The 20414-nt window shown below is 31.0% G+C and overlaps 1 protein-coding gene across 6 annotated transcripts in view; it reads right to left on the bottom strand.

Moving 5' to 3' along the window:
* The window catches only part of LOC146994912 (inositol polyphosphate-5-phosphatase A-like), a 222044-nt gene that overhangs the window by 186496 nt on the left and 15134 nt on the right, over positions 1 to 20414 (bottom strand). For 2 of the 6 annotated variants that reach the window (XM_085824731.1, XM_085824730.1), the window contains exon 2: positions 14048 to 14167. The exons of the other annotated variants lie outside the window; for them this stretch is intronic. In XM_085824731.1, the coding sequence (XP_085680857.1) occupies positions 14048 to 14053 (6 nt within the window). In that variant the 5' untranslated portion in view covers positions 14054 to 14167. The remainder of the gene's footprint in view (positions 1 to 14047; positions 14168 to 20414) is intronic. 6 annotated transcript variants of the gene reach the window in all.

Raw genomic sequence — 20414 nt, 5'->3', positions numbered from 1 at the left:
TAGAAATTGGTCAAATGTGAAAAGGATAATTTTATTATTTGTCACTCACTGTATTAACAATGGGTGGAGATTATAAAATCATGCAATCTTTTTCAAATTAGTTTTTTTTACTTATTTATTATGCCATCATAAAAGTGATAAGATGGCATGAAGGATCACAGGAATTACTGTAACAGAAAGTTACAAAAAAAAAAACATTTTGATAAACAATATGCAGTTTGTGCTTGAATGTTCAATTCATTGTTAAAGAAAAATTAAATCATGAATCATAAATTAATCGTGAAGAATTATGAATTATCAGTAAAGAAAATTCACTATGTCTCTTATAACAGTAATGATAATCTACCTAGAGAATATTTTTAAAAGCTACACTAATTCAAAACCAAGAAACAGGCTCCACATATGCATATTGTGTAAAGATGATCAAATCAAAATAGTTTAGAATTTGTAGAATGAAAGATTATATTTGTTTCTTTCTTACTTAGAGATTACTTAGATATTGATTCTGTGCTAATGCTGATAAAGCAAGCAAGCATCTCCAATAAAACCCAAATTTATCTACTCTTCACACAAATTTTTAAAAAATTTTGAAAAATTAAATGATGCCATGGATCTATTATACTCATACCTTTTTAAAAAGACCACAATTGCTAACTATAAGGTATTCAACAATATGTTGACAAACTTAGCATACATCAGATAAATGCTCACAATTAGATTATAAAGCTCATTTTACTCTTTGCCACGAATACACATTTTATTAAGAGCATATACGAAGGCTCCTACCAATATGAAATTGACAATTTTAATCGATAACTATTTTACAAAAGTGTAAAAGCGTAACTGCCAACACTTTTTTTTACTACAAAGATACACTTTTACAGCACACACAAAATCTCCTACTGATTTGAAATTGACAAGTTTTAATTGATATATATTCTACAAAAGCACAAATTGCTAATGTTTTTTCGTTACAAAGATACAACAAATATGTAAAAACAATTTTTAAAAAAGGTATGAGTTTTTTAAAATAAGAATAACATTCACTTCATATGATATAGTAAGCATTTAATAAGTTTAATACTGTCTTCAAAATAAATAATACCTGCAAGGTAACAAAAATCATATTGATTTTTGCGATATCTACTCTTGAAGCTGAATTTTTACTGATTGTCATCAACTAATTAATGTTTTGTTCAAGAGATGAACATAGAATGCATATACATATATATTTTCATTAAAGCATGGTCAGGATTGTTTTATACATTTTGAAATGCTATAACATGAAAATAATTTTTAAGCAAATGCCAAAGTACATTCACTGTATATGGATAATTAATGGGGTAGTAACATATTTATCTCATTTTTCCACTTCCCTTAACCATTCTACAATTAAAGTGGATAAAATTCCTCATTTTAAAACTTAGATCCCAGCTGCTTTATTGTGATCAATATGCCCTATAGTAATACAAATAACAGACATTTTTCTTACTATCCTTCCTTTATTATGAAAAAGAGATCCTTGTTACCTTGCATCATGTATAGGGCTGGTGCTGCAGATGATTTAACAAACCGAAAATGGTTATGGAGATAAATAAAAGAAATTTTCATGTCAAAGATACATTTTGCGCTGTATGAACTGTCACCACAGCTGTGGATAAAATCAAACGATGATTAATAGCACCTCTCATTTGATAACTAGTGAGAATGTTAAGACACTAAATATTAATACCATTATGGTTTTGAGTCATATATGAAAGACTGGAAGCTCATTATTTTGGTACTACACTGCTGGCCATTAAAATTGCAACATGAGGAAGGAATGATCTGACGAACGTCAAAGGAAGAAGTTGGAATGTGCAAATCATTAGTATTTCAGCATATTTAGACGATGCAGGAGGGAGAAAAGACATCTGAAGCACAGCATAAAAGAAAAGTTATGTAGTGGATTTCTCATTCGGAAAGTGCTTTGTAAGGTTGGAGTTTGCTCAGAATATCATGTTATCCTCGGATAAGAAGAGGAAATGCTTACCTGCAAGTTTCAAAATTCGATAGAGGCAGGATCGTTGCCTGTCAAGAGTGTAGATTATCGTTCTGTGATATCACCGGTCGCACTGGTCGACATCCAACCACTGTCATGCGAATATGGAATCAATGAAGTGCTGAGGATCATACTGAACAGCATGCAGGATCTCAATGCCCTCCCATGACTAAAGCCAGAAAGAACAGACATATTGTGAGGTAAGCCCTGCAAAACTGTATGACCACATCACGGACCATTAGTCAGGAAATGGGCAAGTTTGTAGCACGCCCAGTATCAGCTCATAAGGTGCGTCGACATTTGCAGCAGCGTGGACTATCAGGAAGGTGACCATTACTTCGCTTCCTTTGACAAAGTAGCATAGAGACAGACAGCGACAGGTGCACCAAATGACAAAGCTGGCTAGCCATTTGGTACACGATACGCACATCTCTAGTTCGGATGGATGATAATTTCAATGCAGTTGGGTACATTTCTGACTTTTTACGTCCAGTGGTTGTGACCTATCTTCAAGACCCCTAAACAGTATATTCCATATATTCCTAAACAATATATAGTAAAGATAATGCAAGACCACATGTTGCATGTCATGTTCGGACCTTCCTCGATACACAGGGTATTTGATTGCTACCCTGGCCTGCACAGTCTCCAGATCTGTCACCCACTGAAAACGTCTGGTCATGGCTAAATGAGAGACTGGCCCACCACCTCTCTCCAGCTAATACAATTGATGAAATGTGGCATAGACATGAAGCAGCATGGAATGAGTTGTCCATTTCTGTATTCTCAGCTCCATGCCTAATGGTTTAAAGGCCGTTTTAGCTGCCCGGTATGGCAGCTGTTTCTACTAAGTTTGCAACCCTGTAAACCTCCAATGTGCGTACATATTTAATCATTTTGTCTTCATACCACACTGTTTACATGCAATCTTTTTCGCATTTGCTTTCCTTCATGGTGTTGCAATTTTAATGGCCAGCATTGCACATTAATTGAATAATCAAAATTTAGTGTTATTTGTCTGTGCAAGGTTTCATTACTTAAATGCAATGAAAATTAGTTTTTTTTCAAACAACTCATCACTGGAAATGAAAAGTGGACTGTACAATGTTAGTAAAAAAAAAAAAAAAAAAAAAAAAAAAAAAAAAAAAAAAAAAAAAAGATGGTCAAACCCAAGACGACCAACACAGGTGATCTCAAGGGCTGTTTTGCAGCCAAAGAAAATTATTTTCTCTCCCTCTCTAGTGACAATAGAAAGAAGTCATATAATACAAGTTGCTCTCCAGCTTAATTTTTATTCCATTAAACACTGCCTATAATCAGAAAAAATTAACAAAGTCACTGAGAGGAAGAGGTCAGTTATTGCCAACAGAATAGGTACTGGAGTTCCACCATGACATAGACAAACTACATATTTGTATGAAGACTTGGCAAAAATTGTTATACTGATGTTTTAGTTCACCCATCATATAACCCAGATCTTCAGCTTTCAGAGTACTATCTGTATATAGCTCTGCAAAATGCTTTTAATGGTTTAAAATTATCAGATTTAAATTTCTGTAAAAACACTTGAAGTAAATTTTAGGGAAAAGGCGAGAAAATAGAGGAAAAAAAAAAGGAGGGAAGGAAGTAATCACCAAAAAATTAATTACATTAATCAATTGGGTCAGTGCCATGAATTCTACAAACAAGGTACATTTCATCAATAAGAAAACTGGACGAAAATCACTGATCAAAATGCTTACAAAATCCATTATGTGTAATACAAAATTTAGAAATTTTAAAAACACTAAAAAATTGGAACAAATATATGTTACAACCTAGCAGCTATGACAAAGCATGTAAAAGACTATCTACCTATCAAAAAAAAAAAAAAAAAAAAAAGTCATTATGGAGGATTTTTTTTAAGGAACACTGGCTTGTATTTATGCTTCACCTATGGATAGCCAAGAAAACAACCTAGTTTTTTCCAGTACAAAGTAAATTTCATATAGCACATAAAACCCAATCAAAAACCAAACTATTATCAATGTCCTATGGTTTTTTTTCCACACTGTCGTTGATCTGTATTAATAGTACTAAATAGATGGAAATATGTAAAACTCATTAAGTCATTATATATGGACGTTGAAGCCATGAAACAAAATAAGGACAGAAAAGTCAAAACTCATGGACTGCACTGCATAAAAAAATTCACACTATAGGCTGACTTTTACAGATGATGTCGATTTTAAAATTTAATTTTAAAAGCTTTCATACTTTGGCTGTAGTAGCTGCCCAAGCAGTATACTGGGTATGGGAGTCAACTGCGATACTGAAGAGCCTGGGTTCGAATGCCGGAGAAGGCATGGATGTAAATTGTCTGTCCCCTCATAGGAGGCAATGGTGGCCACCTAATAGGAGCCTCCATAGTAAAATGGTCGCCACTTCTGGCCTTAGAAGTCGCCAATGCTGATAAGGCAAGTGCCTGCCATTCGAAGGGGGTAACTTTGGCTGTAGTCACACATTCACACAAAAAAACAGTCTCTAAAAATATATAAACAAATACTACGAAACTCAATAACTAATTCTTGATGCTTATCAGAACAAAAAGAGGAAAAATATTGTGTTAGAAGTATTTATCAGTAAAAGAGCAGTAGAATGTTTATTAAACATTAAACAACACTTTAAAGAAATTTAAGGAATCATCTTTAAAACAGCAAAAGATCTGATCACAGAAATCAAGAAAAATTAAAAGACTGAAATTCTAAAATTATATGCATAAAATCAATGATCCCTTTCAACTTAAATACTACAGTAACCTTATTACAGAATGTATGCAATTCATTCATTGTCTGTCTGGCAGTTTAGTCTCCTATGTGTCATCTCTTAAGTGCCCCAAAATGGTTAATTTCTAGCATTCTAATATGTTGAACTAATTACTGATTCAAATTACTTGTTATCCCATACATTCGGTAATAAATATTTTCCATGATTATCATTAATACAATAATTATTTGTTCTATCTCAGATAGAAAAAATAATTTAGAATTGCAGAACAATATAAGAAATTTCACATATTTAACTACAAATATTTTTTGCTCTTTTCAATCTATGCAAAATTTATAAATTATTATTTCCAAGTATGATCATTTTAAAATTACAATGCTGTTAAATCCAAATTCTAAAATTATTATGGCCTATGAAACTGCAAAGCTTCACTACATCAAATCTCACACAATTAGCACCAGCTCAAAATTTTTTTTCTTTCCATAAAGCCATTTACATGACACACACTAAGTTCTGCATTCCAATCTGAAATTTATGAACATTATGAACTAATGTTTGTAACTTACATAATTTTAACTCATATCATAATTTTAATTCCAAAATAAGCATTTTATGTACAGAGTAATAGAAAAGGTACAACAGATCAACTTAAAATTGCATGATATGCAAATAATCATGAAAGGTAGTAAATTAATAGCAGTACACATATATGCCATTTATGTACCTCAGAAATACTGATTGGAAGCACTGTACATGGGTAGAACAAAGAGCTACTGTTAAGTTTCGGATTTGTGTTTTTCATTGCTCCTGTGCATAGGCAGCCTTAAACTAGATCCTGTTAAGAAATATGGCTGCCATAAAAAAGATTTCCAACATTAACGGCTAGAAATCTATGGCATATTGAAACTGAAAACTACCTTTTGAGAAACTAACATTTGTGTTAAGATAGACTATTTGCATAGTGATTCAAACATGAGGAAAAATGGACTCAATGAAGAGAAAAATCACAACAGCTGAATCATATGAAAGACCATGATAATGGACATACTATATGCATAGTTAATTACTGGACAGTACTGCCACAACTCAAGTATTAGAAAAACTTGATGTACTGCAAAGCAACCAGTTACTGCACATACAGTTGAACACTGACATACCACTGAAAAATTTTTGCCAGGTACCCATTACTTCAGAATGCATATCATAGGTCTCTGAGACTGCTATGAGACCCTAGACTATTGCATATGATGGGATCAATGACATATAAAATTTTCATATGAATCCCCTCTGTAGCACTATGATGCCATCCAACGGTAGAACAGGGACAGACAGAGTGAGTCCCACATTACATATCAGAGTACCAATCCATCACCTAGCATTATGGTATAAGATGCCACTGGTTTCCAATTCTCACTGCACCGGATAACCACCATTACATATCTGAAGTGTAGCAGCCAGTTGTTAATTCTTTCTCAGGCCATGCATTCACTAGATGTATCCCTAATAAATGCATCTGGTCATAATAGCACAATAACTAGCACAGCACAGACCAATCTTAGCTACAGCAGATGAAACCTGATAGCATACTGAAACTACTGAGTTGCATACCTCAAATACATAATGAACATAATTTCCCTTCTGTACTGGGATACAGAACGGCAGTTACCACCACTTACAGTGGCAATGCACTAGACTGACTTCTTTACATTACACATGTCAAACTAAGCAGCAATTATTTCTTTTTCATATAAAATAATATCTGTATTAAACATAAGGAGTTCATGGCTTTTTTGTTACATAATATTGTACTTTTTCATGTGTGTATTTGTATATGCCACGAAAAAGTGAGCACCAGTAAGCCTAGCTGAATGTTACAATATTTAATTCTACAATTCTTCCTAATTCAAAGCAAAAGGATCAAATTACAAACACAAACAAATTCCTAATTCAAGACAAAAGGACAAATTGCAAACAAAAATTATGAAGATAAACAGGAAGACAAGGAATGACAAACTGTCCGCATTTCAAGTTTTGTCATCCTATAAATTAAATGCCATCAAATTAAGCTAGAGTTAGTTAGTAGGTTCACTTTTACTTATTTCCTACTTTTAATCCTACAGCAGCTCTGCACACAATATTTTTTTTAAGATATTAATATGTCTTTCATTTACTTTTATATATATAAATAATTAAAGAAAGGAGAACAAACTAAAGAAAGGAGAACAAATTAAAAAAGACCTTTGTGGTCAAGAACTTTTGTGCATTGAGCTGCAAAATTTAGAAAACAAGTTAAAAGAATAGTCTTAGTGCTTCCACTAAAAAGTAGCTTAGATACTGCGGTTACAGTGAAACAAATTTTAACATACGGAAAATAAAGTGCAATTAAGTGTAAACATTATTATCACTAGAATATTTACAAATAAAATTCAAATCTAATTGTATGTGAAATGTTTATCAAGGTAAGGCAAACTTTAAACAATAGAATAAAAGTGTGATATAAGACTTAAGCAAAAATACAAAAACAAAAAAGCGGTAAATGGTAAATTAGCCCAATTCGAATCTCATTACCGACCCTTCAGTGGAAATTTTATAATGATATTCGAATCCAGCTAATTCCATAACGCATTTCGTTGAAACAGACAAATGAAACTGTATACGAAACTCTTCTTGAATATTAACTGAAAAAACTTAGTCAAAAACTTTAGTGTCAATTCTCTGTTCCATTTCCTGACGCGTCTGCTTGAAAAAACACATTAAGGTGTAAGAAAAACTATACTTAATGGCCTGGTTAGGTAAATGTACAAAATAAAATAAATAGCGATTTGCTATTAGTAAAAAAATACAAGATTTTTAGGAAGGACCTACTAGCTTGTAGAGTTTAAACTTTGTGAACGTAGTTAAAAAATTAAAATAAAAAGCGAAGAAGACTATATATATATATATATATATATATATATATATATATATATATATATATATACACTATATATATATATATATATATATATATATATATATACACTATATATATAAATTTTTTAAAAGTTAAATTATAAACAAATAGCCAAATTTTTTTCAAATAAATTTTAAACAAAAGCCATAATTTTTTTAAATAATAAATAAAAATACATTATAATAAATAAAAAATATATAAATCGATGAAAATTTAGCAGATGAATGAACAGTCAATATTTGAGACTGAGATCTGAATGAATATTAATTTTTAGACCTAAAAATTCAAACAGCAGAAAATACATGAAAATTAAAAATGAATACAATTGTTTTATCAATGTTAGACCTGAACATCGTCAGGATGTATGTGAGCTTAACACTGATACAATTACCATACCCAGTCTACTAGATATGTTTCTGTTCATCCCAAATTAGCATAGGATTCAAAATTAATTATTTTAAAATTATTTGTACCTCTAAAATTTAAAAAACGCTACCCCTACATACCCAGCCTGCTAAAAAAATGTAAATACAATAGTATAAACAACATTCAAAATAAAAATTCAAGGCATCAAAAAATACCTGTTGGATCACATGTATAAAAGTGAACAAAACTTCTCGCAAGAAAACAATAAACAATTGTGTAAGTGCCTACTGAAATATAAACAATCTGGAATTATAACAATGTTAAAAATTGGCATCAAAATACAAAAATACAATTACAAAAAAAGGCGAAGAATTAATTAAAATTTATCAAGCAGTAGCTACTTCTAAATGACTGCTGAAAAGAATGTAGGCGGAAAGTCAGAGTAAGGTTATTATAGACGACAATAAAAATACTTTCTCACCCATTCACCTCATTCCTCCTCGCGGTTTAAAAATTGGCCTTATTATGTAAAAGAATATTTATAGTCTGTAGAGGAAGCCAGCTTTTTTTCAGTAGTTTCTTAAAAATAATTAGGAATTTGATTATTGCCCACTTACTTGTGAAAGTAATAAAATTTCCTGTTGCTATTGCTCAACTTATGTGCAAATATTATTGATACGAACTAATTGATTATAAATAGTATTTTCTACAGCTATTTTGAGATGTTACTGCTCCATTTAATTAACTTAATTGAATAAAAGTTAATCTCACTTCTTGATAATTAAAAATGCCAAGATTCAGAAAATTAACAGTCAGTTTTGCTCCGAGTTAGTGTTACTAAGATACGAAAAGCAAATACTGCTAGACTGGATATGATTAAAATTGTTGAAAGTAACAAAAAAGAAAGTAATGCGAGTGAAAGAAATCTGGGTCAGATAAGGTAACTGTATCAATAGGCTTACCAGCTGACAATGCTCGGATCTGACAGTGATAAAATGACCATACCAATTTCAATTTTGATGTATTTTTGAATTTTTTAGAGTTAAAAATTTAAAACATAATGTTCGTTCAGATGTCACTCTCAGCCAAAGACTACTGACTATTATTCATTCAACTTCTAAATTTGCATCTATTTTTATATTTTTCATTTCATTCAATAATTACTTTTGTTTACAATTTATTATTTAAAAAAAATACTTATTTGATTATAACTTAACATGTTTAAGTAATTTATGTCAATCTTAGCAGCAAATGCACAGGGTTTTAGGTTTGAAAGTCATTCTTGCAATTTGCTTTTTTCAATTTTATATTAGTTTGTATCTGAGTAAGCAACTTAATATATTCTTTTATTATTACCTATTACTCTTATTTTAATAATTCAAGGACTTTCCGATTTTGAATTAATCTATTACTTTCAGGCAAAACTGAGGTTTCAAGTTTTTCCTTCGTAAATCTTGACTGTAATTAAGGTTAGCTCCCTTTTTACTTTTATCATCTTGCTGATTTGAAATATAGGAATGTAAAAATTCCAATTGTTTAACATACAGACAGACATAATGCCTCACCAGCTAACCCAACTTGGTGAGAAAAAGCAGTCTGAAAAACATCTAATTGTATTTACTCTATTACTTGTAACAAATGTAGTAAGGTTTGTATAGGACAGACTAAAAACAATCAAGAATAAACAACTACAGATCTCGCATTAAAATGAATTTGCTTGCATCAGCTCAAACTTCTCAGGCCACAATAGAAATAGAACATTTTAAAACACACAGTTTCACTGATATTTCAATTAAAATTTTAGATTTTATTCCTAATCTAAAAATTAGGCTTTTCAGAAAATCTGTACATTTTAAAAAACAGGGACTTAACACTTATCTTAATAAATCTACTTTATATTTTAATCATACTACTTATGGAAGATTTAATATTTTCAGTAGAAACGCTCTTAGAAGAACTAAATGAGGTAAAAAGACTACAAACAAAATACTAGTGGTTAATGTTAATAAACTTCAACTTAAGTTCATTAATTTATTTAATTCTGAGATTTCCCTTTAAAAAGTGTCACGTTACTGCACACATTTACATTATCACAACTTCAATAGTACTTCATAGGTACTTTCAATAATTTTTCTGATATTAAAGACTTTGTATTAGATTTTATTATACTTAAATTTCAAAGTAACAGAAAGATGATGACCATGAATTTCTCTCTTATTAACTTTCTACATCTTGCCTTCGATAGAATAAATTTAAAAAAAAGGTTTAAAACATCACAATATCTTTTCCCACAACAGATTCCAGGACTCACGTCTGTTTCAACTACAAAAAAAAAAAAAAAAAAAAAAAAAAAAATGTAACTGGCTTTCCAACCATCAGGAACTGAACTGAAAAGCAACTTGATACTGCAATGATGTATTCCCCCCCCTTCTTGTATGGATTCTCCCAATAAACACATTATTACTGGTAATTTTGATACAGTTGGAAGATTATTTTTTAAGGCAGCTTATGAAACAGAGTACTAAATTTACGCCAGTTAGTTGGCTCAGTTAATAAGTCATTATGCATTAAAAATGTTGAAGATAATACAGATGACTTCATTTTAAGAACCAGCTTCAAGCTTTGCCTACCTACTCAAACCTTTATGGAATGGAAACATATATTAAACAATGGCAAAATAGCACTGTCTAAGCAGCAAAGTTCTGAAAGTTTTTACCTCTTGCAAGAACTCAAAAAAAATTTCTACTCTTAGGGCTAAATTTTTTATAACTAAAAACAAAGTCGGTAATAATTTCAGCATCATTTGTAACAGCTCTCTTGATGAAAGCGAACTTAAACAAGCAGTTACTTATGGTGTTGCTAAAAGTAACAAAAGAGCAATTATTAATAATAAACATCATGCTTTTCAACAGACGTCATGCTTTTAATAAACATCATGCTTTTCACAGAACACTAAAATTATTTCTTAATTCTGATTTCAGTAGATTTTCTAACTTATATGCACTGCTTAAGTTCCAAAAGAGCTCAATCAAGTTCAGATTTATTCCTAATGGCACGAGGAACTATAAGGAGGGATATGACTACATTTTTTTCACTTAAATTCACGCAGATTTGTAAACTTAATTTAAAAAATGTAAACAAAGAAAAACACTTCAATTGCATCATTTATAACAACCATCATGTGATTAAAATTGTAAAAGAGCAATATACTTAATATCAATTGCTATGACTTTGGGAACCTTTGGGAACCTTTATACACCACAGCCAATGAAAAAAATTTATACCAGTCTATTAGAATTACCAATGTTACAGATACGTAAAAGTTTAGATACTATTAGCTGGAAGGTATATCTCCACTGCTCTCTTTTTCACAATTACATTTAGTTCCGAGATACTACTTTTCTGCAAATTAATGGCATCTTTATGGGAATGAATTATTCTACTCAAATATGTAACCTTTACTTATTTACTAAAAAGTAGAGATTTCTATAGATATATTGATGATATCATTCTTTCAACAATTTTAACTTCATCGAATCTAGCAATATTTAGCCTTCCTGTCTTAAACTTAAGAAGACCAACTGAGATTGATCAGTTTGACCAGCTGTCGATTTTCTGGATCTTAACATTTTTAATTACCAAAAGAAGTCACATTACTTGACAAAAGAGATTTCGACTTTAATTCTATTAAGCTACTTAATCGGAACAGTAACATCTCCAAAAAGGTTATAGGAAATACTATTTATAATCAATTAGCCTGTATAAAAGATATTTTAAGGGAAGTCAACATACCAGAAATTCTATTGCTTTCACAAACATTCACCAATAATCAAGTTAATAAATATGTTTAAAAATAATTAAAACTGAAAAAAAGCTGGCATCATCTATGAACTGCGATTTTTTTTTTAACATAATGAAGCCCTTTTTAAACCGCAAGGAAGAATGAGGTGAATGGGTGAGAAACTACTTTTAGTACGTAAAATTTGTAAAATATGTAATTTACTGTAAATTTGTATTTTTATTTCTACCATTATGGCTGTAACTTTGACTAATGGGGACATTTCAAATTTTCTGAAAGTTGCCACTGCAGCCAAAATAACACAAAGAGCTGTTAGTCTGTTCTATTTTTCTTTTTCTTAATTTTTGCCAGATTCTGAATTCCATTTTTTAAAGTTTTTCTTTAAGTTTTTATAGCAACTATTTCATTAATATTATTTGGCGAGATTAAAGGCTGCTCTGAGTTCAGATAATTTTCCCATCCACATTCTTTCCAACATTCATTTAGAAGTACCTACTGCTTGAGTAAGTTTTAATTGATTCATATGATTTTTGTAATTAGACTGAAATATTGATTAACAAATTTGCTGCCGATCAGCATTAAGTTTTGAAAATATGTGCTAGTACTGGCATGGAGTGAAGGTTAGAAACTAGTTGTCAATGTATGTAGTTTGGAATGAAGACAAAGTTCCATTTCATGCAAAGACCATACACGAATAACATTCAGAAATTAGTTTGTAGGAATATCATTGTAACTGTCTTATAACATATTTATTTATAATATATATATATATATATATATTTGTTTGTGGCATAGTTTCATTCAAAAATAATGCATATTATTGTTACTAATTTTGATTCATTTTTAAATACCTTGTGCCAGGGTTCATGCAGCATTGCAAAAATAAATTTACCTTTAGTGCCAATCACACACTGGTGTGCAGTCATAAAATTCTATGCTTAAAGGCTTAGCAATCAATATGGTAGACATAATAATCTTTTGTTACCTCTTTTAAATCATATTTCTCATAAAGTTGGCATATGGGTACAATCTATTTCTATCACACAGCATTAACTATCAACATAACCTCACATGACCAGCAGTGAAAGTGTTAATGTTTATTGAATTCCAGATTTTTTATACTTAATTTTATGACTGCATTTACCACTTATATATTTACTGTGTTTATAGTTTTCCTGTAAAAAGTGTTGCTTTTGCCCACTTTGCCATTTTTATGCATACGACCCAACCGAAATTTTCTGATGCTTTGAATTTTCATTTTGAATGTAGTTTATACTATCGTATATATGCTTCTCTGGCTGGCCATATATGTAGGGATAGAGTCTTTAAATTTTCAGACATAAAAATGGTTTTTAAAAATGGTAAATATTACATTTTAAAGCCTCAGCCAATTTGGGATTAACAGAAACATATCTAATAGGCCAGGTATGATGATTGTATAGGTGTTATATCTACCTACCTCCTGACAATGTTCAGGTCTGGCAGTGAAAAAAATCAACATATTAATTTTTAATTTTCATTTATTTTAATCATGTAATTTATTAGTTCAAAAAAATTTGCATACGTGGTAATAATTTAACATTTTAAAGTAATGTACGTCAATTTTAGCAGCAAATGCACAAGATAATAATTCTCAAAGTCATTCTTGCAATTTGCTTTTGTCAGTTTTATATTAATTTGTGTGTTGTGTATGTGAGTGCACATGCATGTACATTTATATATGTGTGTGTGTTTACACAAGAAACAAAACCAAATGCTGGGTATTGGTGACTGGAAGAAAGCATTACTCATTGCAGAGTATCAGTAGCATGGCCATTACCTTGAATCTTGTTTGAAATTTTTAGCAGAGTATCAGTAAAAAGAAACAGTACAAACAGAAATGGGAACAGCAGCAACATAACAAAATCCTTCCATCATTTATAATGCCAATCTCATTTGAGTCCCAGACTTCAGGACTACTTTAGATCAGATAGAAGGGAAAAAAATAACAGGCACACAACAGCCAAATTGTGTCAACTTAGATACTTATTCCTTTTAAAAAATAAGGTATGAAAAAATTAAATGCAATATAAGGTATTTGAAAATTCTAAAAAATTTTAACTACAATTCTTGCATCACATACCTCCATTTTGATTTACAAAGTTCATCGACAAGTCACGATAGATACCATAATAATCATACTCTTCAACAAGTAGCACTTTCACCACTCAAGACCTAAATTTGAGTTAGATTCCTGCAATGACTGTTGAAATAGATGTTATTAGGTTTTTCAAATCATATTATACTTAGAAAGAAAATAACAATAATAATACTGAAATGCCATTAGCTTAAAACTTTTTTTTTAATGTGAAAAGGTTTGTACAACAGACATTTCTCTGTCAATTAATGTAATTATCTTTCAATATCATTTTTATTAAAAGGCTTGTGTTACAATATGTAGTTTCCTATTAATACCTATAGTTAATAAAAATCAAAAATTCAATTTGTGTAAAACAACAAATAATTCTCACTGTGTTTTTTTGCACTGCAACTTTTTGAATGTAACCCCCCCAACCCCCCAAAAAAATATCTTTGATAAACTACAAAAAATTTGATAATGCACTAATTATCAGGTTAGCGAGGGAATACTATATATTAGATTAAGCATAAATAGTTGCAAATCTCCGACTAATCTTGACGCAGAATTGAAAGTAATACAAAGCAAAAATTATGCAAATATTTTTCATGTGTATTATATAGAACTAAAGAAAAATCCAGCAACAATAACAACAAATGATGAAAGTTGGAATATATCATTTCTTCCTTTAAAAAATAAATTAAGAAAAAATCATAATAGCATAATGCAGATGACACATGCAAGCAGCAGGGAAAAGAAACTTTTACAAATTTACTACACATGCAACATAAGTGGCAAATGATAGAAATTCTTAATAAACAATTGTAAAAAGTTTCACACTTCTGTAGATGATATTGGAGCAGACAGTTTCTAGAAAGAGTAAACATGTAACATATAAATCATAATGAAAAATACACAGCATGCAAACAAGCTTTATATCAAACAAGTTTTGATTAAAAAAAAAATAATAATATAACATCATATTAAATTTTCAAAGCCTATAACATGTAATGAGAAAAAAAAAAAAAAAAAAAAAAAAAAAAAAGAAAAGAAAAAAAGAAAAGAAAGAAACTGAACATACTATAAAATATCCCACTTATGAATCTAAAACTCAACCTTGAAATATATTTATTCATCAACAATTACCTAAAGCATTCAAACTTCCATTAACTACCAATCAGAGTTTAGCAATTATATTACTTAAAAACATGCTAGGGAAATCTATAATGCTTGAAATTAAATGAAATATCAACTCCCCTCCCAAAAAAATTCTCTCATTCATTAGTATCATCATGAAATACTATATGGTTCTCAGGAAAGAATAAACATCCTATAAATTATAAAATGCTAAAAATAGTCTTGCATTTAAAATTAGCATAGAAGTCAATTTAGTATATCAAAAGTAAGTCACTACTTCACTTTAATCATTGATTTAAGACACAAATATTGATGGTACAGTAGGAAGTAGTATCTACAATGACAAGCATTTTAATAAACAAGGCAAGTGCATTAAATTGGAAAAATGACACTGCAAAAAAATAAATGTAAGATTCTAGGCAAAATTCATCCGCCCTTTATAATATTTTTGCTTAGTGTCTCACTTTGAAGTTCAAAGTCATATACTAAACTAAAGAAATTTGGGTACTTCTTCGATATAGCGACCCCCGAGATTGAATCGCCAATCAACTAAGATTTCTTGCCAGAATCTGGCTACGAGTTCTGACACTTCACAAAACGATCATATATCAGCTTTGGGTGCATGTTTTTATACCTCGCCACGTAATCGTATATTATTAGCTGCAAGAGCAAAAATGCACCATGCTGCATTTTTGCTCTTGCAGCCTGTTCTTACATTATTCCTTTCTGATGAGGTTTTTGAATTCACACTGTTTATTTTAAAATACATCCATTGCATTTTTTTTTTTTTTTTTTTTTTTTTTTTTGTGAATATCACATTAACATTCTTTAATTTACCAAGTAATGAGGAAGATGCCATATCATTTTTCAAGAAAGAGGTTTTTTACCTGATAAACGAGTATGCAAAAATGGCCACAACATGAAATTTTATGTTAACGATGAAACCATTTGGAGATGCAATGTTAAAAATTGCAAAAAGAAGAAGGGCCTCCACATTGAAAATTTGTTCAGTAGTTCCAGAATATTATTTGTCACTGCTATTAGATTTAGGAATTCTTGGGCAGAGGAGCTGATGTCCATGAAACTGTATAACAAACAACTTAATATGGGTGACAGCTCAATAAGTGCTGCAGTTGAACAGCTGAACAGGAGCTGCAGTTTACTGGAATAATTACATGAGAGAAAATAATAATAACAAAGATTTTTAAAAAACATGCTTATGAGTATTTTTGTAATATATAATCTGTTGTTTATTTTTACATTCACATTTCATGAGCATGGAGAAATTATAGTTGAAATCTCGGCACAAATCTAAAATCACTAAACATGATCGAAGCCGCTGTAACAAAGTACTAAAATTTGATTATCAAGTAATGCATCACAGAAATGCATAGTATTAAGCAATGCATCATGTAATGCGGAATAAGTAATCCACTTATAAATGGTTTTTTAATGGAAATGTTTAATTTAAAAATATGAGATTTAAAAGGAAACACTTAAAATACAGCAGTCCGGTATTAACTATGCTGCAGCTTCACCTTGTTAGTTGTGCGTTATTATAACACTTATTAAAATGATTAATTTACAGGTGTATTTCCTTTTCTTCTGTATTATCAGTCTTTATATCCTAAATTAAGTCATATATCAAAGATAAATTAGACTCTGTTACTTTAAAACAGATCTCTCAAAGCAACTTATTGTCTCCTCTAGCTTCTCCAGTAATCATGGCAACATCTAAATATATATTCAAGATCCTATCTAAATATATTCAAGATCCTATCACTTTACTTCAATTTAACCATTTGCGCTACGACGAAACTCCACAGTTGCGGTGACATGCACTACAATATAACAAGCGGTAAAGTGTCTCATTTACGCCGCTTTGCATCTGCGAGTGCAATCCAGAGCTGTAACTCGAGAAATAAACAATCTCGTTGTTAGGCGACATGTGCACCACGTTATTTTCACTTTTGCGATAAATGCCTATCGATGTGGTGTTCATGTCGCATGCGGTTTGAGACAAAAGCATCTCGACATGCGTGGCATGTCTTTTTAGCGCAAGTGGTTAATGTGTTTCAGTTCTAGCTTAAGTCAAATTACATTACACAAAATTCTGAATTATTCCCGCAATCAAACATATTTCAAGACATCATATGTTTTCCACAAGAAAATAAATATCCCAAATTCTGTTCTTTTGATTCTATAGAAACATGTTAAACACATTTATAATGGCTATTAGAAAAATCTGGATTTATTATAAAGTCATATTTAAAATCTAATAGCAATGTTCAAACAGCAAAATGTAAAGATTTCATCCACTTAACAATTTTTCACGTAATGTATGAAATCAGAAAATTCAAGCAAGTACTACAATAAACTAACTTTACAACTCCCATTTATGCATAATAAATTGCCATATTTTATATCCATTTAAGCAGATATTCTTCTATATAATTAATCATGATTTTGACAAGGCTGTGAAGAATAAATTATTAGGCATTTAAGTTTAAATACCAGTTACATTTTTAAATAAGATCAAATTCTCATCAACTCTATTTCTAGAATGTTAAATAATTCAAATTAAAAGGCAAATTGCTTTATATACAATTGTGTTTTCTCAAAACTTTTGCCTTCTCAAGATTTGGAAAACCCTGAATTAGTAATTTATTTCTCAAGAATCTCATGCTTTTAAAAAATTGCTTCAGTTAAAAACTAAACAAGTCTGCACTGATGTATGTAATAATACATAGCACTAGAAACATAGTAACAGTAATAATATAACAGCAATGCTTCAAATGTTGATAACTTTTTAAATAAATTTAAATAAATTAGCAGGTTAAATAAATTTAAAACAAAGATTTTATGCTTTACTTTCTTGCAGCCCTTTAAAAACTGAGTAACAGTGAGATCAGGTGAAAGATAAATTAATCTTATTCTTCATGCGATAATAACACTTGTCAAGCTGTATGGATAAAAATACGCCATAGCATAAGGCAAGCGTCCAAATTTTTGGACAAACTCTGCTTAAGACATTCCTAACATTTACAGAGAAATATGCTTAAAAATAATAGGAAAGGGTGAAGTGCACAAAAAATCGTAGAATACAGAAACAGAAAATATTATTATATTTTACATTTATTCAATCAGTAGTTATATTACAAATATATAACAAGTTATGTTTTTCAGTTGCTGACAATTTTTACATAAAGCGTCTATTGCTTTATCTGCTAAACAGGTCCTGTGTTTAGATACAAAAATTCCAGAAATGGAAAAAATTTTCACATTTTGTGTTGACATTAATTTTATGCACTATGGTGTATTTCTCAGCATTTTCAAATCTCACAGTCATCTACAATATGTTTCTGGTATAGAAAGCTTCTCTAACTTCCCTACCCATACACTGACATCTACATCAAAAACAAACCCTTGCAGTCTTAATAAAACTCTGCAGCAGCATAAATATTATAACACTAACAAATATTTAGACAAAAAGCAACCTCAAGAGATGTAACTAGGCAACTGGTAGGTGTGTGAAATTTTATTTTACACTTCATCAGTACCTTCTCCAAAATCCTGGATAGATATGATTGCATTCAGTCGCAATACAAATCTTGCTTTTTAAAGCAATTTATGGTTATGCTTAATGTTATATCATTCTCTGAAGCTCATTCAAATCTCACATCATCAAAAAGTCTGAGCATAAATAAGAAAATCTTAGATTTCCTTCCTACATCATTCAGTATTTTTTCGATATTTTATTTTTAAGTACTGTAATTTCCGGAAGAAACGCTGCAGCGTTTACGTGTTTAAAACTTAAATTTTCAGCGTGTGCGGCATTTCTACCCATGCGGCGTTTAGGTGTACTAAATATAAAATATTTCCTATGATGGTCATTGTACATAGTTTGGATGGCCTTGTCATTGTGCATAGACTGGTGCTGTTCCCACACAAAAGACCACTCAGTTGATTTTTGCGAACGTTATTTTGTTTACATTCTTTCCCTTGAACGGATCTACATGCCTTATTCACCCTAAATAAGATCTCAGAAAAATAACATTCTTCCCCCTTTCAAATCAACCATCTCATCAGTTTGAATAGTCTCTCTCCTCTGCCATTCGATGAATCTTCCAGTACCCATCCTCTCCCCACCCCTGCCTTTTCTGCAATTTTTTTCAAAGGTGGATACAACTCCACCTGGCCTTGCAATAATGAACTCTGACATATTTCCCCTTCAGCATGAATCAATTTTTCTTGGCATTCTGCCAGATACAGATCCCATCAGTTTGGGTACAAGTACTTGTTGGATAGTTTTTAAGTAAGAAGAGAGTGGAAAATTTTTGAAAATGTCACCTAAACGGCACAGAAGCTATACTGCTGGTTTTAAGCTTAATGTAATTTCACGTGCTGAGCAAATTGGAAATCGAGCAACAGCTCGAGAGTTTGAAGTTGACGAGAGTTGTATTCGACGTTGGAAGACTGAAAAAGAACTTTAAAATATGCCACAACAGAAACGAGCGTAAGAAGTGATACTGTAAGGTGGCCGAATCTAGAGGACGACCTTGAAAACTGGAAAAAGGAGCAACGAGGAAAGGGAATGTAAAAGCTGTAAAAATTCGCTTCCAAGCAAAATTTATAGCAAAACGAATGAATATAATGATTTCAAAGGAGGTGTAGCAGATTTATGAAAAGAAAAAATATTTCTGTGCCTACTAGAACAACAGTCGGGCAACAATTACCAATGGACTGGCAGGATAAAAAGGCATCTTTTCTAAAAATATGTGACAGATATTATTGACAAAAAAAACTTCTTCGGTCACAGATGGATGAAACGCCGTTAGCTTTCGACTCTCCTGCAAACAGAAGTGTTGATGAAACTGGTGCAAAAACCGTATCTGTGCTTACGACGGGGCATGAAATAACGTCATTTACATGTGTGTTAGAATGTGCCACAAACGGTGACAAGCTAAAGCCGATGATCATTTTTAAACAAAAGACTATTCCGAAGAGAGATTTTCCTAATGACGTAATTATTTGTGCAAACGAGAACGGCTGAATGTTTGAAACAATCATGCATGAGCGGCTACAAAAAGTTTGGCAGTGTCGTATGGGATCTTTTTTCCAACCAAAAGGGTTATTGATAATGGATTCCATGGGTGCTCATTTACTTGAGTCAGTGAAAACCAGATGTCAAAAATTGTCTACGACCGAAGCAATAATTCCTGATGGTTTGACAAAA

The sequence above is a fragment of the Stegodyphus dumicola genome, chromosome 10 (assembly GCF_044657685.1).
Source record: "Stegodyphus dumicola isolate Sdum_Otavi_A_Nest chromosome 10, ASM4465768v1".
Classification (NCBI taxonomy): Eukaryota; Metazoa; Arthropoda; class Arachnida; order Araneae; family Eresidae; genus Stegodyphus; species Stegodyphus dumicola.
This window is presented reverse-complemented; position numbering and strand designations above follow the sequence as displayed.